This window comes from Enoplosus armatus, chromosome 9 (genome assembly GCF_043641665.1).
Source record: "Enoplosus armatus isolate fEnoArm2 chromosome 9, fEnoArm2.hap1, whole genome shotgun sequence".
In the NCBI taxonomy this organism is placed as follows: domain Eukaryota; kingdom Metazoa; phylum Chordata; class Actinopteri; order Centrarchiformes; family Enoplosidae; genus Enoplosus; species Enoplosus armatus.
The window spans coordinates 23,718,176-23,744,187 of record NC_092188.1 but is presented as its reverse complement, the minus strand read 5'-3'; the positions used below and the strand labels follow the sequence as shown (position 1 = coordinate 23,744,187).

General features: G+C 46.0%; 1 protein-coding gene across 1 annotated transcript in view; it reads left to right on the top strand.

The window, feature by feature from the left end:
- Positions 1-3,024: 3,024 nt before the first annotated feature.
- Positions 3,025-26,012, top strand: part of cdk14 (cyclin dependent kinase 14) — a 149,789-nt gene continuing 126,801 nt past the window's right edge. Inside the window, exons 1-2 of the mRNA XM_070911678.1 lie at positions 3,025-3,635; positions 10,951-10,982. Coding sequence (XP_070767779.1) covers positions 3,542-3,635; positions 10,951-10,982 — 126 coding nt within the window. The 5' untranslated portion in view covers positions 3,025-3,541. The remainder of the gene's footprint in view (positions 3,636-10,950; positions 10,983-26,012) is intronic.

The window sequence follows — 26,012 nt, the reverse complement described above, 5'->3', positions numbered from 1 at the left end:
TGTTTTGTTCATTTCTGCTGGAGACAAATGTTCTTTTGTCTCGAGTGTTGTCACATCTAGGGATCATTTTTATGATATACAGTGGTGGAATGTATTTACTCATGTGCTCTACTTGCAGTGCTGTTTCGAGGTATTTGTACTCTGCATTTGTCGCTGCTTTACTCCTTCACTCCACGTCAATTTAAAATAAAAGCAGTACTTTTTACTACATGTATTCCACAGCCCCGGATTCTAGTTACTTTGTAGATAAATATTCTGCGTACAAAACATATCATCACCTTATAAAATATGAGCTATTGTGACAGAATAAACTACCCGACTACATTGAAATGCAACTGTAATGTAACAAACAGTCATTATCCTGGTAAATGTAATACTGACGGGCCATTCGTTACATTTCTGCTGTTAGTACATCTACTTTTATCATCTTTCATTTGAGTTTTGCTATAAAAAAATAAAAAACAATCAATTTCCCCCAACCCGTGCATTATCGTTGGGGGGGGGGGGTCCCCACAGACACCTACCAGTGGTGGAAGAAGTTCTCGTATCTTTTACTTAAATAAAAAATAGCAATATCACTGTGTAAAAACACTCTGTTACTAGCAAAAGTCCTACATTCAAGATTTTACTTGAGTAAAAGTACAAATGTATTATTATTAAACAGAATGCACATAAATCATCCAAAACGGTATTTAGGCAGTTTTTTTTTGGCCGAATGGTACCTTTCAGACTTCATATAATTATTTCAATACTATTACTGATGCCTGAACACATCTGCAGCATTATAATATTGCATATATAGTCAACGTAGAGCTGATACCCTGTTAGATAAGTGAATCTGTGTTGATCATATTTCATAAGTTGTGTTTTGTGTGTAAAAAAAAAAAAAAAAAAAAAAAAAAGTGTCACAGTTCGCTTCCAAGTCTCTTCCTGTGGCCACACCCTCTCTATCGTCCCGGACCCGCCACCCTCGAGCCGCCCACCTGCTCCCACCTCCCTCATCAGCACCTGCAGTCACCTGCTCACCTGCACCTCATTCCCCCGATCACCCCGTCGCTGCTCATACCGGCTCACTTCCCTCGCTCCTGGCCAGATTATTGATCGCTGAGTCACGTTCGTGTGTTTCCTGCCTGCTCCTCCGTCTGCCCGCCTGGACTGCTTTCTCTGGTTTTGACCTCACCGTCACCATAAGCCTTCGCGTCACCCTTCGTCCATAAAGCCACTCACTGCATCAGTTTGTCTCCTCCGTTTGTTGCCTGTCGTCCTGCACAACTCATCGTGACAATAAAGTGGCATAAAACTGTGTAAAATGACTTTTTTTTTTTCCTTCTGAAGTGGTAACTCTTACATGTGATGAAGGTACACAGAATACAGAAATGAGCATGAAGTGTTTTTATTACATCAAATAGGGAACTGTTTCATGTTGAATATGTCACACGGGCGAGATGTATGTTCCTTTTTGTTTGCCGAGGAGTAATTCCTGGACATGTGCAGTATGAGGTTGCACACACGTTTGGTCAGTGAGAACCCCCACAGAGGTCGAGCCCTTGTTGAACTTCAGTAGCGGAGATTCTGATCCACTTGCTTGGGAGTTGTAGAGTTGCCGTGGAAAGGTCGTTGTATTTGACCCGTGTTTTCACAGCTGGAGGCCCCCCGAGAGCCCAAACTGAAATAATGCCTAATTTTCTGTCTGAAACGTCAGTTCAAAATCACGTTTTATTGGACAACAACAGTGAAATTATGGACAGCCTTGAAGCATCGAGCTGTTAATAACAATGGTGCTGAAGAGGGCCACAAAGATGTGTCTGGTCAAAGCAAACAACTCCTTCAACCTGTGTGTCTAACCAGTGAAGATGCTCTTCTCATTGATTTCTGAATGAGGGGGGGGGGGTTCAATTACTTGTGTTCCACAGACTGCAGAGGTGTGCTGCTCAGTTCATGTAAAAAAAAAAAAAAAATGCTCTGCAATGAAGGACCCCATTCTGAACCGATGAAGCCAGCGCATTTGTCCCAGTTACCGCCGCTGTGCCCCAGTCAAAGTCACCCCAGCCCCTCGGCAGACCTCTGCTGGTCTCTCTGGCGGTCCGAGACTGAGGACCGGATCACAACACACACACACACACACACACACACACACACACACACCGCTGCTCTTCTGGTGCCTCCTTGAATTGCTCATGCAGCTGCCGTGGTGACTGCAGTGCAGACATGATCCAATTGGAGATGCCAGCCGGCACATAGAAGAGACGCGGCGGAGGCAGCTCATGGGATGAGCTCGCTGCTGCTGCTGCCGCTGCTGCTGCTGCAGGATTTCGATTATTGATGCGGGTTTTGGATGGCCTCTGACAGCCTTCATCCCAACTACACGCCGTTAGTGTGGCAGAAATGGGCTGAAATGAGAGTAAAACGGTGTGCATACTCGAGGTGAAATGGTGCAGAGGTGTCACACTGATGATGCCGTACGACCACAAGTTTATTTGCATGGCACCTAGATATTCTCACCAAGTGCATGTGCAACACCACCAGACTTCATAGGGATTTTTGCGGGTTTTACTCAGTAAATGTAATGTAGTCGTTTGATTTGTTTCATAGATATGGATGGAGTTTTTATTCGTATTATTATTATTATTAAGTCTAACAGAGCGCAGCTGATGAAGCCGAATGCGTGTGTGTGTGTGTGTGTGTGGGGGGGGGGGGGGGGCACCTCGGCCAAGCCACACAATAACAGGGTCTCGCAGAGGGCAGCAGTCTCGAGCCGGAGCGCCGACAGCCCCCGCTGCCCGTGAAAATATTCCTCCTCCTCCTCCTCCTGCAACACATTACAGGGCGGCGCTGGCTCTTTGACGGCCAGTCCCCGGGACGAATGGGAACGCGACGCTCCCCGGGAGCCTTCCAATCCTCGCATCCAAAGGGCGGGGTCCGAGCCAGAGAGAGAGAGAGAGAGAGAGAGAGAGAGAGAGAGAGAGAGAACCACCCCCCCCCCCCCCCCAAAAAAAAATGACATCTAGATTGCGGTGGCGCAGGGAGAGACCGGGACGCTGAGAGGAGAAAGAAAAAGAAGTCAAAGCCAGGTCTCGGTTTTTTTTTTGTGTGTGTGTGTGTGTATGTGTGTGTGTGTGTGGGGGGGATCTTAACCGAAAACAAAGACAGCTCCAGAGGGGCGCAGCACAGTTACGCACGGTTTCCAGCGTGGATGCACCCCCCCCCCCCCCCCCCCCCCCTTGCTCCTGCGCGGACTTTTCTTGCCTCTCTGGAAATGTAGTCTCTTTCCCGAGGAACGACCCCGAGAAGGCAGTTAGTTCGGCACTAGTTGATGAGAGAAGCGGGAGCCTGCCGAGGGCTCCGTTTCCTGTTTGCCGGCGCTCTGCAAGCTGGGCTGAAGAAGAAGCCTCACCGCAGGGGGGCTTGACTGAACGAACACACCGGTCCTCCGACCCCCGGCCCACCTCCCGCGTCAAAACCACAGCCAGTCCGCTGCCAAACTCGGCCGGGGAAAAAAAAAAAAAAAAAAAAGAAGAAAGAAAACGAAAGAAAAACAGAAATGTGCGACCTGATGCCAGCCTCCCAGCCCGCGGAGAAGATCGGCAAAATGAAAAAGTTGAGGAGAACTTTGTCCGAGAGTTTCAGGAGTATTGGTGAGTAACGGGACGTGTTTTTTTTGTTGTTGTTGTTTTTATTGTTGTTTTTTTTTTTCGCTCTCCAGTTTTTCCCCCCCCCCCCAGCCCATTTCCCGGCTCTTGGTGCAAAACCCAGCGGCAGCAGCAGCGGCAGCAGAGGCGCTGCTGCTGCCGCTGCTGCTGCCGGTGATGTCTGCTCACAGTTGGGCTTAGCAGCCATGGACAACCCGCATTTAACTCGGGCCTGTCCCAGCAGAAGGGAGTTAACTCCTTTTTTTTTTTTTTTTTGTTGGGGTGGGCAAATTCATAGTAAAGGGTCACACAGTGTCCCACACATATCATCATCATCATCATCATCATCATCATCAACATCATGGCTTGTCATCATCATCCTCATCATCATTTATTTTTTCCCAATTCAGCTCAGATCTCCTCACGGGATGTGGCTCGACCTCAGCGTCGAGGTCAAAAACTGATTTGTAGGGAAAGAAAGAGGAGGGGGGGGTGTGGGGGGGGGGGGGTAAAAAAAAATGTTTCTGTCACTGTGTGTCAAGAAGAAATCCACAGTCTCTCGCCGGAGCGACTTCACAGAAGGTGCCAGAACCGAATGAAATGCCGGCGCCGCCTCGATCAGTCGGTTGTTCCTTTTGGTCGAGCAAAGTGCCGGAAGGTCGCGGTCGCTTCAAACTCGAGGTGGCGCCTGGCAAGTGGCTCGTTTGCTCCTGAACCGGTAGTCCAATACATTCCCTTTTTTTCCAAAACAAAGACGTCCGATCCAGGGGACGACTTAGAGGGACTGATCCGCGTTCTCGAGAGAGCTGCTGATCCATTTTCTGCGGCTCAACTAATCGATTCTTTCAGCCCAGTATGTTCAGGTTCACGTTCATGTTGATAAGGCTCCCTTTTTTTAAAATGCGGTCATGGAATGGAATTGTGAGAAATCAACTCGCCCCAATGACCTCCAACGTATCCTCTGACCTTTCCTCGGCCGACACGCCTGCGCTCGCCGATGCTGTAACTAAATTGTGTATTATTTCACACACACGCAAAAAAAGGAGGCATAACATAAGTAGGTATCGCTGCCATTTCACAGAAGCACCATTTCGCGGTGGAGCCGGGCCAATGGTGGATCTCTGAGGCTCAAAGCAAGTTTTAAAAGCGGCTGTTCAGTTGTCGGCACAGACGCGTCACGTACACATTTTCAACGAGAATCTCTTTCAGTAAATACGACGACGATATTTAGCTGTTGCGATGGAGACGTGCACCGCATGGGCCGTCTTGCTCGCTCACTGTCGGACGATTCTGGGACAAGCAAGTAACAGTTGTCTTTTATTGCTGAATCAGTCTGCCATTTTCCAATCAAACAATTAATCACACACACACACACACACACACACACACACACACACACACCGGAATGGACAATCCACACACTTCTGAGTGTACCAAATGGTGCAATACCAGCACCTCTCTATGTGCAATCCAGTGTGATCCCTCATACCTTTTCTTTCTTTCTTTCTTTCTTTCTTTCTTTCTGTGAATCTGTACATTTGTAAATTGTTGTTTTTTTTTTAGTTTTAGTAGCTTTTTTAACGACAGCCTTTATTGTTTTTATTCATCATTAAGGATCATTTTATCTTAATTAACTCCACAGAATATCAGCAAATTGCGGAAAAAAAAAAAGGCCCATTCCAGTAAGGCTGCAACTTACCGTTATTATTATTATTATTATTATTATTATTGTTGTTGTTGTTGTTGATTCTGATCTGCTAATTATTTGCGGGCGTAATCAATAGCTTATTGGCACGATAAAAAAAAATATTCAGATTGTTTGGTTCTTTCAAACTCGCGTGGTTGCGACAAACACGTGACAAGGTGACCGCTTGCATCCACCGGGTGTTAGCATAGCGGTTAGCTCGCTCGCTAGCTGCCATCGCTTAACCGTCCTTTCCCGGAAAGAACTGTGAGGATCCGGTGGGGGGGGTGGGGGGGGTTTGGGGGACTGGGTTGCTCGTTTCTCGCCTCCGACTGGTTCAGAATCAGATTCAACAGATTTGGGTGAGACCGCTGAGGTGAAAGAAGCGCTTAATGGCAATCCACCGCCAGCGCCGCGCGTTGCATTGCGGGACACGGTAGACAAGGTTTTTCCCCCGAATCCCTGACGACATCCGACAGCGTTTTTTTTTTTTTTTTGACATGCTGCATGCTTTGCCTTTGTTGGCATGTACTACATGCTGCATTTCAAATCAGTCCGTGCTGCTCGTGCAGCAGGCGGGGTTGAATCCCTCCGCCGTCATCTCTTTTCAATCCCAGTTTTTCCAGTCAAGCTCTAGTCCGGTAATGGGTGCTGTGCTGCCAAAGTACACCTCGGGAAACAAAGATCATCACAATCGCATCACTTGGTTGTCGAGGTGCAACCCATTACATCTCATTTCATCTCGCTTGCTCTGTGCTGTGGCAGAGGTCTTCGCGGGGGGGGGCTCAGCGGCCTTTTCGAGGAGGAGAAGCCGGATGCAGCCCACGAGAAAAGATAAGGAATGGCCAGAAGTGAGTTTGGGTCGATGCTGCGGGGAGAAGGAGGATTGGCATTGACTTTTCTGCTGTGCTGACGCTCATCTCCGATTGGCCGCCTGAATCAACACATCTGAGCATTGATCGGGGCTCTCGCTCTGCTCTGCTCTGCTCTGTGGGCGCTTTGACAAAGCACATTCAGGAGCCGGTCTTTATTGTTTTCGTCCTTGTGACAATGTTGGTCCAACCGGCATCAGCGGGGGGGTGGGGGTGGGGGGTGGGCGGCGCTTGCGTGTCAGACTGTGGCACTCCGCGACATGACGCATTGTGGATGTTTTCATTTGAAATAGCTTCAAACCTGGTCGGTGGACTGATGCGGGGTGTCCCTCGACCTTTTCCCTGAACCGTGAGCCCTGGTTTGGCCCTCGTGAGCCAAGTCGTTAGAGGGCTGTCAGTTTGTCGCGTTTCCAAGACCATGAAGAAAGCCCCAGATGGATGATATAGACATGATAAAGTATATCAATTATCAAACAAATCTCCATTGGTAAGGGACACGTGGGGCCCCCAGATTAAATACGTGCGGATTAAAAGGTAGCTTCTATCCTGATTGGGTGGCTTAACAAAGCCCTTTTTACTTCAGCTTTAAAATGACACAAGAATTAATATCATTAGTGATAACAATCAAAACGGATTTCTCCTCCTCCCCCTCAAAAGACGCAGTCATTGTTTTCCGGCAGTCGTGCTCGAAAGGTTGACCCGATCCCTGGACCTGCAGGATGAACCCGGGCGGTGAAGTGAACTAACAGAGCGTCACTGCAGCTGAGGTGCCCTCGAGCAAAACCATTAACAAGCGCGACTGCTCCCGAGGAGCTGCAGAGCGGCCGCCGGACCCTTTCGCCGCCGCGCTCCTCGGCCCCATTATCCTCGGCCCTGTCGCCCCGTGGACCCCGCGGTTACAAGCTCTAAGCACTGAGGCTCTTTCTCCGTTCTGGCCTCCACCTCCTCTGGAGTCGGGACGGCGGAGTCGCACACGTTTTACGCGGTTTAACATTGAGTGAAGCAACATTCCTGTCCGTCTCCCGGTTTTTGCTGCAATAAAAAAAACGATCGAAGTGAGATGGAAACTTTTATCGTATTAGATAAAGCAGGTGTTGACAGAGTCCTCCTTTGGGGGCATCATTTGCAGTTGGAAAAAAAAAAGACGATGTATGGCAATATATGTTATCGCAATATCACCGCATTGAGTGTCGTGGTAATATCGTGCGGTGGGGTCTCTGTAGATTCTCGCCCCTAATCTACGGTAGTTCTTGTTCCACCTCACCGTCTTGCCGCTGTGCTCGACAGCTACAGTAACTTAGCTTGAAAAATAACCCTGAGCCATTGTGCAATGGAGATCTTTCTCATAACTAACCTGAAAATCCGCGGCCACGTGTCGCTTTCACGCGGGAAAGGTTCGTTTTTTTGTAAGGGTTGGTGTGGACGTGGTCGACCTAACGTGAGAATAAAGCAGGGCGTTCACCAAAACACTGGGAAAGGTTACTTTAGGTGGATTCATCCGCACATCCCTGATGTTAATTTACCAGTGAGAACACCTTCCCTGTACGAGAAACAGGTTCGGCTTCTTCATGGTTTACCTGACAACTTTGATCAAAAGGTCTTCCAGTCAGAGATGCGGTGTGGAAAAGCGGTAATGAGGTTTTTCTTTTTGTGTGGGTTTCTCCTACAGTGAGTCTTCTTTTCCCTCTGTATCGCTCCGTGCCTCCGTGTCGTCCTTTTCCTTCAGAAAGCGATGGCATTCTTCTCTGCGTGCACTAAATAGATATGGCATAAAGATCATTCGCAGTGCACAAGAATGACGCGCTGACAGCGTCTCACCAGTGTCAGAATCTATCTGAATGTGTTGTTCGATGCCCGTCCTTCACTCAGTGCCCCTGAGACCACCCACAAACAAGTTCCTTATATATATATATATATATATATAATAGTTTTTCCCATTATGTCCAAGTAGCACGTAGCGTGGGTATCTGATGCCGCTGTTTGCGACATATATTGGTTCAATAATTCTACGAGTGACAGTATCTTACTTACACGTGCTATTGATTTATTCTGTCAATACAGGACATTCACTCCGTCCGTGAAGCGACATCAATTCATAGAAGCACATAAAGCTCGAAAGCTTAAAGATTGAACGATTGGAGCTTAAATCTCGCTCTCTTTCGGGCTTTCTCTAAAAAATAAATAAAAAACCCCACACGCTCTCATTCATAATTTCCCTTTGCAGAATAACACAGTATGGCATTTTACTGCAGTCGGCTTCGTTTGCTGTGAAAACTCTTTGGATGTCTGACGACACGAGAGGCTGATGTGTAAACCCGAAGAGCTGGAGAGGTGGAAGGCGGGAATAGTCGAAACCAAAAATTTATTTTTAAAATAAAATAAGTTGGGGGGGGGGGGGGGGGGGGGCACACTAACTTAGCTCTGTGTTCTTCATGGTATAATCAAAGTGCATTATTAGGTGCTTCATTAAAAAACAAAACAAAGCACAAAAAACTAGCCGCCGTGATTTACGCTTAGCTATTTTGACAACGAACGCATGCGAGTACCATGCATTCAGACTTTTTTTTTTGGGGGGGGTAAGCTCATCGTCTTAAAATCCCAGAAAGCGGACCTCCGGGGGTCCTGTTGCTGTCGGCCTGAGAGGTCACTGTTGACGTTAGCTGCAGAGGGTTACGGTGTAAAGTTCTCGATTGTATCGTTAGCTGCTGTCAGTTTGATATTACATTAACACTCAGACGTGATTTAGTGAAGCCTTAAAGGTGCTGTAAAAAAAATGAATGAAATGACACTTTTGAATACAATTTGAATATAATGATTCAAAAATATTAGATCAATTAGTATTTAAGACAGTGTAGAAACAAGATACATGCAACATGTATGACGATAATGCTTCATATAAAACGCCGAAGTAGAACCCAAAAAACAGGCCTGTAATATAATATAGGAAACATTTGCAATGTAGATCGCAATATTGGCCCGAAGAATTAAGGATTTTCTCCGATTCTGCGACAAACTACAAACTACAGCCGTTTTTGAACACATGCTTTTGGAATCAATATTTATTCAAGGAGACGTTCGCACGCGCTCTCTATTTAAGGAAAAAACTCTCTTGACGAAGGTCCAGAGGGACCGAAACGTTTTCTTCTGAGGCTGAATTGAATCTATGTTTAAACAAAAAGGCTATTTCAATTACAAGTAATAATTACAAATTGACGCCGCAAACTGCGTTTCTTGCGCTAAATCTCACATGCGAGCCACTTTACTGTCCACCGGCAGTATTGGGTGTGGATCTGCGGCTGGGATGATGCCGTCTGGAGTGTCTGGGAGGTCCTTTGGGGATGGGGTGGGTGTGTGTGTGTGTGTGTGTGTGTGTGTGGGTGTGTGTGTGTGTGTGTGTGGGTGGGTGTGTGTGTGTACCTGACCCTCCTCAGGAGAAGGAAGCAGCAGTTTAACGGCTCAATGGCTGCGCTGACAATGCCTCCAAACACTCACTCCGACATAAAGAAGTCATTTCACCGCCAAGCAGCCCCCAGAGAACTCTTGTCTTTTAGCCACCTGCACCGCCTCCCCCATTACAAAAAGACAATCATCATGAGGAGTTTAATAACGGGAAAATCCTAATTTGCCAATTAATAATGCTGCGAGACTCCCCTCCGTGAAGATGGAGGGTATGGATGTCAAATGCGGTACTGCCCCCCCCCCCCCCCCTCCCTCCTGCAATGAATGCGAGGAACACCGGTGCGGATGTAGACATGAAAAATAATGAAATAGCTTTTTATACAGCTTATTTTTGTAGTCGCTTCTGCCTGCAACAAAAACAGTACATGCAACATATTCTGCATTAACGACGTCCGAGAGTTGTTCCCAGACTATCTCAGGAAGAAGAATTGTGACCCTGTCTTATTCTTGCCAGATGACCTCTCTCTCTCTATATATATATATATATATACGTCTGCCTTATTTGCCACATTTCAACGAACGCGTTGAAAGGGTCATCTGAAGATGGGCAGGCGCTGCGCGGCGTAAGCCCGATTCTAACACTTTGGTTGCCCCTGACTAATTTTGGAATCTGCATGATTAATCGGTTGGTTAGATATCCGGCAGGTCACACATTCCAATTCCCGATCCAGAACAGGCAGACCTCGTTGCTGGCGGATTTTTTAAAAATGTGAGTGTGAGTTAACGCGACATAGAAGATGAATAAAGGCTTACCCGGCTCAACAGCGCCACTTCCGGCTACCTCAAGCCGCCCGTCAAAACCGAGGCGGGCAAACCCCTTCCTCGGGCGATACAGCTGCAGCACGTTGGGAGACTCTCAAGGGTCCGCTAGGACCTGGGTCGCATAGCCAATGGGTAGATGACGTCGTGAATCTCAGTATGCTTTGGGTTTACCGTTTCAAAAGACAAAAATGTCATTATATCGTGGACTATGGGATATTAACTAACTGCAACGCTAAAGTAAAACGTGCTGGTAGGCATCGGTGAGACTGGACAAGAGATGGTGATGCGAGCGCTCACTTCAGTGCTGTTTGACATTTCTGCTGGGAAACTCGAGGGAATGGAGCCAGTCACCAGAACTCGCCTGATCTCAACCTCGACCCGCATCCGCTTCATAGTGAGCGCAGAGCTGATCCCCGACACGTTTCGACGTCGCGCGCCGCGCCGCCTCTCCACCACTCAGACGTTCCGTTGGTTCTTGTGTTCAAAAGATGTCAATGCAGGCGGTGTCTGACTCTCTCTCTCTCTCCCTTTCTTCTCTTTGCAGCTTTCAAGAAAGAGGACAGCGGCTTTGATGAGGTAGGATGCAAACAAGTGAGTTTGAGCTCGTGACGTCACGGGCTGCGCCATGTGTGCTGTATTTTTTCACTCACGTTATTCATGAAGGTCTTGTTGGCCAGATGTTTGTCAGGCCTGCAATGCAGTTTTTTTTTTCTTTTTTTGGGGGATGTGGACGCTGCTTTAACTCGGTACATATGGCGTGTAATATATTCATGTGTGGAGCGCGGTGGTCCCCCCCCCCCCTCCCCCCTCTCTCATCTCAGAGACATCCCTCTGGGTCAGTCACCATCACAGGGGCTTCTCTGGCCTGCCAAATTAGACACCACCAAGTGCGCCGACCAAATTCTCTCTGTGTGAGCGCACCCAGGGCTGTCAGACTTGTTTCTCGGCCGTCCCCGCGACCTGCCTCGGAAACGCTTCGCCGAATGCGAAATCCAATTATTTTCTTTCATACTTTGTTTTCGTAGATTCTCTGCGCTGTTCAAACGTTCCGAACATTCCTAAAAACACCCCCCACTCCCCTCTCAGCTAATTCAAATGAAGTGGGCGAAAGGTGCCAGGTGGGCAGCATATAAAGAGCAGATCAGTATTTAAAAATCACTGCATTCATGTGTTTTGAAGTGGGGAACCATTTTACTCGGTATCACTTGGAGAGGTTGGCCCGCCGTGGATGTTGCGCTGCTTGTGTTGGTTGCCAGTGACTATGGTAGCACGTGTGCCCACTCACTATATGGTTGCGTCGAGGATTTGCTGTTCACAAACGGGCAAAAATCTTAAAAAAAAAAAATATTTCAATGTAGGTAGCTCAATGTAAGGGAGGGGGCACCCCGTGACTTTAAGCTGCGTTGATCCGTATCCACCCTCTGATTCGGACCCCACCAGCTCCGGAGGAAAATATCTGGCGCTTTAGCTGCTGAATGCGCCACTATGTTCGCCAGCTGGTCGCTAACCTTGTCTGTCTGCTGTTTGGTGCTGGGCAGGTAGTGTTTATGGTGGGTTTATCGGAGCTTTCTGGCTGAAAACGGCTGTCTGAAGATGCTGGAAATTAGGTGGACGAGAGCGCGCGCGCTGGGGGGGGGGGGGGGGGGGGGCGGTGGTGGGGGCGGTTGTACAGTACAGTCCTCCCATTCAAGAGTAGAAAGCAGCATAAATTACAAATAAAAGTATGTACGAAATATAAAAGAAAATACACATTTACAATATTTAAGTGAAAAATAAAAGTAAAAAATATATACGATAGCAATGTATATGTGTATATATTTATATATGTATGTATTGCACGAAAGAAATGATTAATGATGCTGTCAGGAGTGCACAATAAAATCTGGAAAGTCCACCAGCAACCTGATAAAATAACCAATGTCTGTTTTTGTCTAATCTAGCTAACCTGACAAATCATCTAGATATATATATATTTTTTTGTATTGACCCAGGAACGCTGCAACGGTCTTATTATGCAACCCTGTACAACATACTGATTCCTCTCACATTCCCCTCGGTTGGCTGTTGTAGGCGGCTGGTTCGTTGAGGATACCGGGATGCTGCGTTTATATTGACGAGGACGTCCTGCTTGGTTGCTGTTTTGAGTTAAAGTAATAGTTAGTTCCATTCTTAGTCCCGGCTGCTAAGCTTTGACTGGCTCGCTTGTTTTTCCAACCGGGGAAACATCCACCAGTGAACCGCAACACTTTTTGAGAACGGACTCAGATTTGCCTGAAGCGCTCGAGAAAGTGTCAAATATCGAAAGTTGAGCTTTACATGCTCGCTCAGATTCTTAGGCTTGCGCACTTGTTCTTTAATCGGATATTCCCTGAAATAGCAGCCGGACCAATGCTGCATTTTGTGAGGCCAATACAATAATGATTAAAAACAAAATTGTATATCGGCTGATCTAATATAACAGCAGCTTTGATAAGGATCCCTTAAACTTGGTAAATAAAGCACTGTGACCAAGATATGTACTGAGTGGGACGTTTTGCAGTTGAACAATGTGTTTGTGCACAAACTAATTGGCAGCACGGTTTCTAAGTTACCTTAAACACACACTCAGTCGCCAGTTTATTAAGTGCACCCAGCTAAAACCAATGCAAACATCTTTTTTATTCCCTTAACCTCCTAAGACCCAAGCTCTATCTTAATTTCTCTTTGCTATTTGGGCTTATTGGGACCTGATGAGTATAAAAACTAAGCATCATCCGTTGACATGATGTGGTTCCGCATACGGGGACAGTTTTGAATTTCCATATAAGCAGAATTAAGTATGATGGTATGACCCAAAAATGTGACGTCCAAGAACAAGGTGCAGATGTGAAGGGAGCGTCTGGAACACTGTGGTGATGGTAGACGTTTTGTGCCGGTGAACGGTGTTACACCGCAGATTCTCGTTCATTGCTATGTTCATTAGAAGATCTTCAGTTGCTGTCACTTCCCGAGCTTCGGGGTCGACTGTTTCTGAGCTCCGGGGGGGTGGGGGGACAATGTGAAATGCACAGCGCGGGCCTGTTTGTGTCACCTCCGTCGTCTTCATGGCCAGCATGACTTTTGTTTCGTCGCGCCAACCGATTTCGCGCGTGTCCCCACATCCACCGTGAGCAGAAGAGCAACAGTTTGCTCCCTCATACTGCAGCCTCTGTAGCTGTAGTGTGGTGGTGCGGTGTGGTGTGGTGTGGTTTGGGCCATGAGGAATGCTCCACTGTAAGATTTTCCCTTTGAGAGGACTTTGGAGTCTTTCTTTTTCTTGGCAAAGGGGCATGAGAGCTCAGATCGCGGACGTCACGCGCATTTGGCAGCAGGGTTTCCTGTGATTATTTGGATGAGAAGATATGGGCCTGTCCCATGTTCCTGTTCTGACTTTCGGGCTGAACCCACGCGCAGCAGACCATTTCCAGAAGTCGGCGCGATGGGAATTAGTTTGGGCCATTTGCTATAAATGGGCCTTGCTGCTAAGAAAGAATGTAAAGAATCTGAGGGGGGGAAAAAAAAAAAGACTCCTTCCTGTCCGGCAACGTGATGTTTGCAAGAAACTGAATGATGGCCCACAGCTACGAGTATGTAAACATGCGGGAGCTCGGCTTGATTGTGTATGTGCACGCCTTCGTACCTTCTGTGCGTCTAAGAGAGGCCCGGCAGAGGCCGAGAGAGCTTTGCCACCAGCTGATTAGCGTCCATCACGGCGTCTCTTCGGACCGCAGAGACGGCTGTTTCAGGCCCAGAGGTCCGAGCCCATGTTCAGACAGGAGAGGACTTCATAAGTCTGACGTCTTGATAGTAAAAGAAATATAGGCGGGGGGGGGCGGGGATTGACAAGGTGACGTCGCATTTGATGAAAGTTGATATAGCAGAGGGCCTAAAATAGGTCACTTGTCTGATCTGCTGCCCCTATTGCTGGGACACCGGTGTTCACCAAGGGTTTAGGAAATACATATAACCATTGCAAAAACGAGTCTTGTGGCAAGAAATATTCTTGTCTTTACTTTGTACTGCCATTACATTTCTGTATGTGTGTGTGTGTGTGTGTGTGTGTGTTTGTGGATTAAACAAATACAAAGGTTACAAAGTATTGATCAGTGAGCTTTAAAGGTGTCGGCGAGCTGTTTCCCCACCGCCTCCTGATTTCACGCTAAGCTAAGCGAAGCTAAGCTAAACACCATTTTTTTTTTATACCCCCCCTCACCCAGCTAACTATTCCTTTTTTTTTAAACTTCGATTTTAAGCTCCGGCAACTAAGACTTCTCAGGTAATGTGAGGGAGCGACAGACAGACTCAATCATTTTGATGATGATTATTATCAACAAAAAAAAAAGACAAACACGCAGCAGCTATTGGCTTATTCGCGAGTGTCTATTTTTTCGGGCGGCGGGGGTTTAGCGCTGGCCGCAGATGGGCTTTAGGAAGTCAGGTGACGTAGTATAAAGCCTGCACTGTATGTTAGGGCATTTTAGTAGACTGCTCCCAAACTGTAGTCAAATAGTCAATCATATATATATATTTTTTTTTTCACCCAATAATAATGATCAATTCTGTCAAAAAGCTCTCAAATACAACAAGTACAACCTGTGTACTGTTCGACCGCTGCAACAACGGGACTTCCTTTCTTTCAGGGATCGCGGGAGTCTTTCCTTCTCGGAATACCTGAAATTCTGTTTGTTCAACACGGCATAACGTAGAAATGTTCAACAACCAAAGTCGTGTCCGCCCTTCGGCCCGTTTAGAAGGCCGCGTCAAAAGCTCTGAATGGCGTTTTTTTATGATGCGCTGTGATGACGTGCTTTATGCTTCAGGTGTAACTTGTGAAACTACTGTAGCTTCGAATCTCCGGCCGAGGAAGGAAATCTCTGCTCCCACGTGAGTCGGATGAAAGACCCCGATGCTCTTGCCCTTCTCTCTCTCTCTCGATCTAGCCTTTGTCTCTAATGGAAACAGATACTGAGACCTGACGGCCTCTGATCTGAATCTGTGGTAAAGGCGCTGCACTCAACAGAAAGAGCCTGTGGTAGGCTTTTATTACGGAAGACGGCCTCTCTGCGTAGCTGCATGTGTGTGTGTGTGTGTGTGTGTGTGTGTGTGTGTGTGTGTGTGTGTGATTTTATTGTCACGAAACAATTTGCAGTTCACCGAAATTGTCTAACATTTAACTTAGCCGGGTTTAGTTCGTGGTTTTTGATTGATTCCTGGTTGTCACTGAGGTAATGATTTTCTCATTAGCCGCCTTTGAATCTTTGTTCTCCTCCTCTTGTGCTCTTTTTCTGACTCTTTGTCTCTCCCCATTTTGTCTTTGCCACACTGGAACTTCATTATCTTCTCTCGCTCCAATTGGAGCTGAATAATTTCACGTTTTTTTGGTGTCAGGACAAAAAAAAGCCCAAAAAACGTGTTTCTTAATTACTGGAAGCCCTCGGAGAATCCATTAAAAGCAAAAAGCTGTCATTAGTTACAGGGAGCGTAAATCATTGTGAGTTCTGTGGAATTTGTTAAAAAAAAAAAAAAAGAAAGAAAGAAAAGAAAAGATAATCAGTGCTTCTGTGTCATGATTTCTCGCCGCTCTCGTCTCTTTTTTTGAGCCTGGAATTATAACGCTCCGTCTGCATTCGCAGTGGGATTAAAGTGGACCCACAAAAATTCAACCCTGTTCATTTTTTCACGTTTCACAACCTTGAATTAACGTTTCCCAAGACTGGCAAATACAATTTAACAACAGCTTTCATCTGCTTAAAGTGAATAGTTAGCTTTTGATTGAGATATCCCATGAAACCTTGTGATCCCAGTGTCGTAAACAAAACCCTCCCAGTTTCCCATTGAATTGCTTTGTGTATCCAGTTTGCTGCTATGTTACTTTCAAGTTCACGCTGAAATGCCGTGTTTTTTTTCTACCACTGTGCAGTATTTTCCCATTTTATTCTTCTAATGATATCCTCAAAGTTCCTCAGCAAAGCGAGACTCTCAGTCTCCTGGATAATTTAAAGGAAAACTGCGATTTATTACAACTTTCGCTTTGTGATTTCTTAGCTCTTGCCGTCGGCCTAGTTGATCTCGAGGACACTGTTCTCACCAGTGATCGTTGAGATCCTCCGGCAGAGAAAGGCAAGACGATCATTCGGGTTTGCACGCAAACCGTCGGTTTAGCCAGGTTAGCTACCTGGCAACTTTACCTTTTTATGGGGCGAAACCCGAGGTGAGCACAGCCGCAGTGGTCCGCTGATAGTCCCTAATCGAGCGCTCAGTTGGCCTGTCTCAGTTAGACATTTTGGGCAATAGTTTTGCAGTTCACCTTCGTTTTCTCTTCCAAAGAAACGCTTTGACCAACTCGACTCGGGGGGTTTCATGACAACCCACCTGTCCGATTGTCCGATTGTCTGATGGCTCGCGATTCTCGCCATCGGTTTGGTGCGGAAAATGGCTCGAGGCGCCTTGAAACGACACGCTTTTGCCACAGAGAGGAATACAGTCGGTGATGGGAATTAGACTTAGACTTAGACACAGCACGGCAGATGAATTCATCGAGCCTGAACCCGAATGTAAATTGGTTTTAAACTGCTGAATGTTTTCTCAGATTTTTACAAAGTTAAAACCAGTCGCACGTCATTTTATTCTCAGTCATTGAAGGTTTGTTACTGAAATGCTTTCAACAGAGTACTGTAGTAGTTGACCTTTTTTTTTTTTTTTTATGCGCACCCTTCCTACACACTGTTTATACGAGTGACCTGGTTTCGGCAATTTGGGCAGGGAATCGGAGAAATCTGATGTTCCCAGCTCGATTTCTCCCAGAAAATGTCAACTTCTAAACCATGTTTATGCTCAACCAGCTTTCTAATTGGCTTTTGCATGTACGTGTGTGTGTGGGTGGTGTGTGTGTGTGTGTGTGTGTGTTTTGTATTACTAATTAAAGTTAAGATAAGTAAGTCATGGTTCTGAAGTAAGGTCGGTGGTAGGGAGGAATCTGATGACTGGTCTGCTGCATGTAGATGTGGGTTTTTAGATATTGGATTGTTGGATATTGGTATTATACTTTAACACACACACACACACACACACACTTTCATGCTGCGCTGATCTTGCGATGAGGAAGAATCAGAGTTTTCCCATGTGAGGCTGCCGCACAGGGTGAATGACAGTTTTGGGCACGTTTAGCAAACATCTCTCTCCGACCATTTAAGCCCTGATGAGCATAGAAATGCCGTCAGCATCCCCCCCCCCCCCCTCTTCTAAGGACAAGGTCAGAAACGTGACACGCTATTGGCTGAAGCATCTCCCTGTAGAAAATTAGAATGCATAGAGGGGAAAACAGCAAAGACGGAGCACCTTTCAATAGATTCTTTTTGAGAATTCCAATCGGAGCGGCGCATTGATAACGTTCCCTGAAGCGCTCTCTGGTTATTGTCGTGAAGATCCACTGGCTGTGACGTCCTACATGGTTGCGGATGTAAACCTTGACATCAGTTCAAAAAGTGTTGAGCCAGAGAGCACGAAAGATGACTTGGGGGGAGGGGGGGGGGGGTCGTCAACCGAGATAAAAGACCTCTGATGAGGGAGCGAGACGGGTCATTCATGATGAACAGTGTCCGTGGCCCACGGCTCGGATCAGGTCTCCCTGAGCCACGTCCTCCAGAAGACTGAGGGTCAGAGGTCGCGTGGAATCGCGGCAGGAGGTCAGTAACGCGCTAACAGCGCGATGATGCAAAAGTGAAATTAGGAATGGCTTTCCGACAAAGTGAGGTCGCTTCAACGTTAAACCTTCTCGTTGGCTCGTCAGCGTTGACTTTTCCTCTCAGAGTTTCTCAGCGTCTGAGCTGGGAGTCCATGTTCACGAGATAGCAATGTTTGTTTGATATGCTAAAAAATGTTACTGACAACGTAGCATGCAAAGTACGGATGAAATATAGCGCTCACACAACTTAATCAACGGAGGACGCAGCCATTACAGTGCTAACAATTTATTTATCGATCAATCAAAGCCATGCTACTGTGGCAGTACATTTGACAGGCAGGGTTGGAAAGAATACCAGAATATTGTACTCAAGTAAAAGCGCCGGTACTTTAAAAGTAAAATTACTTACAAAAAAAAAAAATAATGTACTAAAAGACAAAAAGTAAAAGGTAGGTCAATTTAAAGAGCACAAAATAAAGCGCATCGACATGCCAACATTTTGCAGCCTGTGCATTCAACTGATTATCACTTATCAAGTATGCAGCCACATCAGTGGAGCCTGACTGAAATGAACCAGAAAAGAGGACAAAACGCAGGCAAATACACAGAAAAAACACCCATTACACACACACACACACACACACAACGCGGTGGGTGATGCTCTCCTCTGGATATAGTTAGGATACCCACTTGTTAGGATACAAGTGTTACCTCACTTTGTGTTTTCTGAGGGGCACGCGGCCCCCGCACAGTCTGTAACTGCAGACGCAATAAATCGACGCAGTCAAAAAACGTGCGCCGCAACGAAAAAAAAAAGAGACGTCAGAACGTCGGGATTGTGGTGAGATTAGAGATCAGATTTTGAATCTTATTAGGCTTTATTTTTCTTTTCTTTTTTTTTTGTTTTACATAAAACGCACCGCCCAAGCTGCAGTCCTCGATCCTGCGCCAGCCTCCGCAGCACTCGGCTGATACCTGGCTCTCTTCCATCGGGCCTATGGAGAGACAGTCAGCGTCTGATTGATCGTAGCAGCACTGCTGCAAAGGGGAGTTTACCATCCGGCAGGCCCGAGGGAGCGGAGCGCTGCGCTGCCGTCGGCAACCTTTCGCCTCCTGCACCTGTTTCCGAGGCGGCGATCACCTGAATGTAGCACGGTGTCGACTGTGTGATGGAGTTGAGTCAGTGTGCGGGACATGTGATCTCCTATCGCGTTTACACCTTTTCAAATGAATTCCGGGTCTTGCAGCGGGAGTCAGCGGCAAGCGTGCATATGCAATGAACGAAGCTGTTCTTAATATAACGTACTGCAATGCTGTTGCCCCCCCCCCCCCCCCCCCGCCCTGGGTCCTAGCATTTGAAGCAGAAAGGCAGGCTGTGTGGGTTGTATGTTCCGTCTATATGTGTTCATGTTGGCAGCGGGGTCCAACAGACATGTAGCTTTGACGTGCCAGTAGTCTGTATCTCGAGAAAATATGCACCATTTTTATTCTTGTTTTCTCCAGCAAAGCTGCTGCTTGTCTTTCTTTTTGTTGCTGTTGTTGCAAACAAGCCTTCATCAGAGCACTGCGATGAGTGTGTTGCCCGCATATTCCATCAAGAAAAATCAAGAAAATGAATTTGATAAATGTACTCTCGAATTTTTGCGATAATTTGGGCGTAGAAATGAAACGAATTAATGAAGATAGTTGACATACGTACATATTTTATAACAGACTTTCCCCCAAAAGCATTATTAAGATCCTGACAATTTTACTCAGTAGATGAGTACCTAAACAATAGACACACTATATGTATGTATATATATGTGTGTGTGTGTGTGTGTGTGTGTGTGTGTTGCACTATGCACAGAAAAATCCACAGTATATCCACTTATCTCAGTCCCAAATGTTAAATTGCATTAAACCCAAGCGGCTCTGTAACGGTAGATGAAAATTAGATGAGGTATTTGTTTCATGGCCTTATTTGTCTATTTTATTTTGTCATGCTTGAATTCGTGAATTCAGTATTTGTAGGCCACTCAGAAGTTCAGACCCTGTGCGCCCCCCCAACCTAACTCTCCAGAGTAGACGCAACAACCTGGAAGCATTTTTGAGAAAAGCGTGCCTTTTTCTTGTTTGACGGATGACAGACAGAAGAGAGACAGGACAGGAAATGTGGGGAAGAAGAGATGTGGAGCGACATGCAGCAGGATGTGAACCGGGGGTGGGGGGGGGGGGGTTTGGTGCCCCAAAGTTGTGTCATCTTTGACATCCCTGAAACAGACCCATGTTAAAATGAATGATGCGCCGCCAACCCTCACCCGCTGCCACTGCGTAAAATATTAAGTAGTTTGAGAGCACAATTTAGTCATTTGTGCACACGGTTGAATAATTCCAATAATTAATGATTTTCCAATGACTCCTGTCGGGCTCTGTACATTCGAAATACATTGCATTATGATTCCTATGTCCTTTTGGACCTTTCTTCGGTATCATCGGTATAAAATTGTTATTAATTTGCATTTGGTTATGGAGCAGTCAAACTCTATGCTGACTCGAACACACACTGATATTAAAACGGAAGGGGAAACCATGGTACATCAAGGGCTTAAATTAGGATTTAGGATACGGAAAAAAAAAAAACGTTACATTAGGACTTTTCTACATATTAGAAGTGGATCAGACTGGATCCCACTGGTTTTACTTAAACACCAATGTCACCTTGGTATGTATTGGCCAGACCAGATCCCGCCGCAGGGTTGGATCAGTGTTTTTTTGTTTTTTTTTTTCTCGCTTTTTCGTGTTTGAAAATCACCTCAAGATGTCCTGCGTTCCTTCTCGTTTGACCTCTGAGCGCTTCCATTCTCTTTTTCTCGCCTTTTTCCTGAGCTGGGGGGAAGATATTGATAGATACCCTTGAATGCGCCTCTCTCTCCTGGGCGTGTGTGTGTGTGTGTGTGTGTGTGCCTCTCTGTAGCTGAGCACACCAGGGTGGAGGGTAATATAGAGCCAAGATTACTCATTTATTCTTGTGCAGAGTGTGTGTGTGTGTGTGTGTGTGTGTGTGTGCGCTCTGGTATTTGTTTTACTTGAGGTGATGTTTTTCCAGTTTTCATTTCACGAGGAGCTACCTGTACATTAGCGCTGGGGTCCATTGTTAGCTATAAGATTAGCTATAGATAAGGTTTGTGTTAGAGTAAATATAAAACCACCCTTGAGGCCACAAACCCACTCAGTAAAATGCTCGGATTCCACAGAGAGCCTTTCAAAATCTTCCCCCATTCTCCCTTACTTGAGCTGGATCTTCCGCACTTTATTTTATGTCCTCGAATCGTAGTCAGCGCATGAAGTTAAAAACTTGTTGTGTGACATGATAATAAATGAAGGAGGTCGGGCATCTCCAGTGTCTTCAATTCAACTCAGTTCAATTTCATCTGCTTTGACCGGATGGGTTGGAGAGAGAGGTAGACAGACAGACAGACAGACAGACAGACAGAGATGTATAGCAGCACCAGCTGTAGCCATAGCAACTGTAATTATAATAATAATGGAACTATGACTGATAATAGTAGTTACGGCGGTAATAATAACTGAGATATGATTAATAATAGCAATAGCAACTTTAATAGTAACAGATCTATGACTACAAATAATAACTGTAGTGATGAGAGTCAGGCAGGCCCATGGCGGCAGCAGCCAGGCGTACCAGGACCACGATCCACAGGAACCTGCGAGACGAGAAAGCACAAGGAAACCCCGGGGAAGACATAAAGTTAGTAACATGCATTGGAGGGACATGAATGTGTAAAGATGGAGAGGTGCATCATGGGAAGTCGCCCAGCAGTCTAGGCCTGTAGCAGCATAACTGTAAGCGTTATCAAAAAGCAACGTTTTAAGCCTACTCTTAAAAGCAGAGAGTGTGTCTGCCTCCCGGACCCAAACTGGGAGCCGATTCCACAGGAGAGCAGCTTGATAGTTGAAGGCTCTGGGCTCCTGTTCTGCTTTTGGAGACTCTGGGAACCACAAGCAACCCTGCATCCTGGGAGCACAGCGCTCTAGTGGGGTAATAGGGTACTATGAGCTCTTTAAGATATGATGGTGCCTGACCAGTAAGAGCTTTGTAGGTGAGGAGAAAGGATTTTAAACTCTTAAACCAGTGCAGAGAAGCTGATACAGGAGAAATATGATCTCTAAACCTGGTTCCTGTCAGTACACGTGCCGCAGCATTCTGGATCAACTGGAGAGTCCTCAGGGACTTATTGGGACAGCCTGATAATGAGGAATTGCAATAATCCAGCCCAGAAGTAACAAATGCATGGACTAATTTTTCTGCATCTGTTTGAGACAGGTGTCTTCTGTTCCCTAAACCCACACGTCTCATGGCATAAAGTTGATATATTGCCTGTTTTGACGTCCAGCAAACACAGAGCGACATTAGCATTCACTTAGAGTTTCTATCTCTGGCCACCTGACACATTTCCAGTCCAATATTCACTCTCCTTTGAGCTCTTTCTTTGGTTTCCACCAACTCCTGAGAAAAATATCTGGCTCTTCAGCAGCTGAATGCTCCAATGTGTTCACCAGCTAGAACTAACTGACTCTGTCAGTTTGCTGGCTTAGTGCTGGCCAGGTAGCTGAGGGGAACTCCGGAGTCCGTTTGTCGCTACTATCGACACTTTTCATATTTCGCAGTCATTTGAAATTTGATTGAATTGTCAGATTCCTCATGTATCAAAATCAAAATCAACGCAGATTTTATTTCACGCATTCTTCTTCCTTTTCAAAACCTGTCGCCTACATTACCCACAATGCAACTCGGCCGCCGGCACTTGGGTCGGAGATCCAGGTGTGTCACGGCGGTAGCGGCTAATGTAGCCTTGTTACCCCTTAAGTATTGTAACGAGTTCTCAAGTAGATGTAAAAAGTCGTCCTCAAAATAACTAGGAGAGAGTTTACATGAGTAACTTCAGAACGCATAAGTGGGCCACTTATTTCTGACTGCTTTAAGTATCACAACAGACGCAGTGGCAAACCTTGCTATTGGTACTCGGAAACTTTTGACTTGACGAGTTGACAAGAACTGCCCAAACGCACCATTGAGGTTTTGGGACATGTCTCCATGATTGACATGTCTCCTATTACAGTAAATGATGGTGGTTGCTGCGTCTTTGTTCCAGCTCAACTCCAGCTAGCTCTCTTCCCTTTGACCTAATTTGAATTTGGCTCTCGGTAAGCACCAAAGATGGTGAGGAGTGGTAAATCGAGGCTCCGAAACATCCATCACTGACCTTACATCCGTCTTTTTCTGCAGCCTAGAGCTAAGGTCGGGAACATAGTGGTTAACAGACACAGGGTTAAGATTAAGGACTTGAATAAATGAATATACTCAGTGTAAGTTAAAAATATGCATGTGATGATTTGCTGTCCCATTCCACGAGCCCAATTTTAGCGTATGGCCTTTTAGCTTCAGTGAACTCATTAAATTTGAGTGCCGTTTGTGTGTGTTGCCTCCATATGACTCCCGCTGTAGCGCTTAATCCTGACTGACTGATTGTCACAGTTCAAGTTGTCGCCCCTAGCCATGTTTATTTGGCTCTGTCAATCTGATTTGTGACAGCTGCTGGCTAATCTGTGCGTGTGCGTGTGTGTGTGTGTGTGTGTTAGCCTCAGAGGGCTCAGGTCAGAAATTCTCCCAATCTGAGGATGATGGCGGAGCTGAAAGCGAACTGAAAGACTGTTAACCCACCATGCGCTCGCTCGGCTCTCACATCCCCCACGAAGGAGTCCATATTGTAGAGTAATTTAATTTTGACTCAGTATAACTTTCCCTTTCCCTGCATCTGAGGATTAGCACTATCTGTATGAATTAGCCATCACTCACACAAGCCTCAGGGTCCCGGAAGAGGTAATTCTGGGAGATGTAGTACTGAGTATATTTATAGTTATCTCAGCCATCATGGTCAGCGGGAGGCCCTGAGTGTTAGCACAGGGGGCAGGGAGAGCATCTCCATAAAAAATTTGGAGTGGTCTAACCGCGTCTTTAATTAACCCTCTACTAATCGGCCCTGGAGGACACCTAATGGATTAAATATTGCTGAGGTTTTAAAATGCAAATGGAGATTGAGGAGCTGGCCCGGTGGGCCTCCGTCGTGAAGCATGCTGCAATGATGGTGTCGAATGTGATGTCACATCCATCATTTTGAAGGCTGTAGAGCTCCCCCGTATGCTCGGAGGTTCTGCGTTGTCGGTGTGTGCAGGCAGGGAATGGACCCAGACTGTGCGCCAGAAGACGTGATAGAGGAAGGTGATTCCAGGAAATGAGACATAAGAGGGGTAATGGAATGGGATATAACTGTGCATCAGCCTGACGGTTATGTTATGGGTTTAGTGGGTTAGGCAGGCAGTCATGTGGACTGCTCATCGCCCTTGCAGATTTTAGGCGAATTAAGACTCCGGCCTTTAGAGGACGCAACGTCCATTACACCCACCGAAAGGAATGTGTGACCGTTTCTCTTAATTGTTCAGCCTTTGGAGAAAATGTAAATGCTGTCCCCCATTGGTGCTACAGATGAGGGAGTCTGTCCTCACCAGAGAAGCAGCAGCATCAGTCTTTTGTTAAAATTCTCCTGACAAGGACCTCTTGTAGCCGTGCAAGGAATGACTGATGTCATTCCGGAGCGAATGCGGACGTTGAGAATGAAATTGTTCCTCTCCTGGAGGAGGTTGGGATGGATGTTTGGGTAAAGACTTGGCGCTTGATTATGACACAGGAGACCTCTGTTTGTTTCAGAGACCAGTTTGGAGTGGATCTCCTGCCTCTGACCTCTAGCTCTTACCACAGGGATCTCAGTCTTTGTGCGTAACTGCAAGTTTTGGGCCCTCATAATGTCACTTATACAGTCAACAAGGTCGTTTATAGGGCTGAGGTTATCATGTGAAAGTGAAATATACAATCGTGTATCATCAGCATATGAATGATAAGATATATTGTGCTTATGTATGATGGAACCAAGAGGCAGCATATATAGATTGAACAGTAATGGGCCTAGAACTGAGCCTTGACAACCAATGTCAAAATTGCCAGTTTTGAGGTTGGCAAGAGGCAAACAGAATGTCCTGCCTGTTAGATAGGAAGAGAGCCAGAATTTCCAAGTCTATTGAGTAAAATGTCGGTGGTCGACAGTATCATTAGACCTGACTGCAGCATTCGACACTTACGATGGAAGGTTTGTTTGCGGCACTGTTGATCTTTAGATCATTGACTACTTTAATGAGCGCTGTTTCAGTGCCGTGGTTAGTCCCGAAGCCAGATTGCTACACATCATACAGACTGTCGGGTGACGGGTAACTATACAGCTGTTTGTAGGCAATCTTTTCAATTATTTGACTAAGAAAAGGGACTGGTCTGTAGTTGCTTATCAAAGACGAAGGTACCTATTGCATTTCCATGGATAGTGCAATAGGTATCATATTAGGTCATATTAAAAATACGCAGGAGTGGTCTGAGATTGCAACATCTACAATGGATGTAGATGGATGAGATTACATTAGGTCAAGTGTGTGGCCTTTTTTGTGGGTAGGCCCTTTAACGTGTTGAGAATTCAAATGACTCCGGAGATCACTGTTTTGTATCTGGATTATTGGGGTTGTCATTATGTTGAAGTCCCCAGTTGAGTTCAACTGAAATTTTGGATAGTTGCTCCCTAAATCTCTAAGAAGCCATGTTTTAAATTGAGGAGATGACACAGATTTACAAACGACAGACGCATTTCTCAAAGGATGAGAAAGAAATATATCAGTGACCATAATACAATCCATCTTGTTGTTGCATGTAATGTCACTGACAATGAAAGTTTTGCTAGATAATGATCTGACATTTAGCAGTGCCAGCTTTAAGCTGCTAGTAGTAGCAGCAGCAGGAGGAT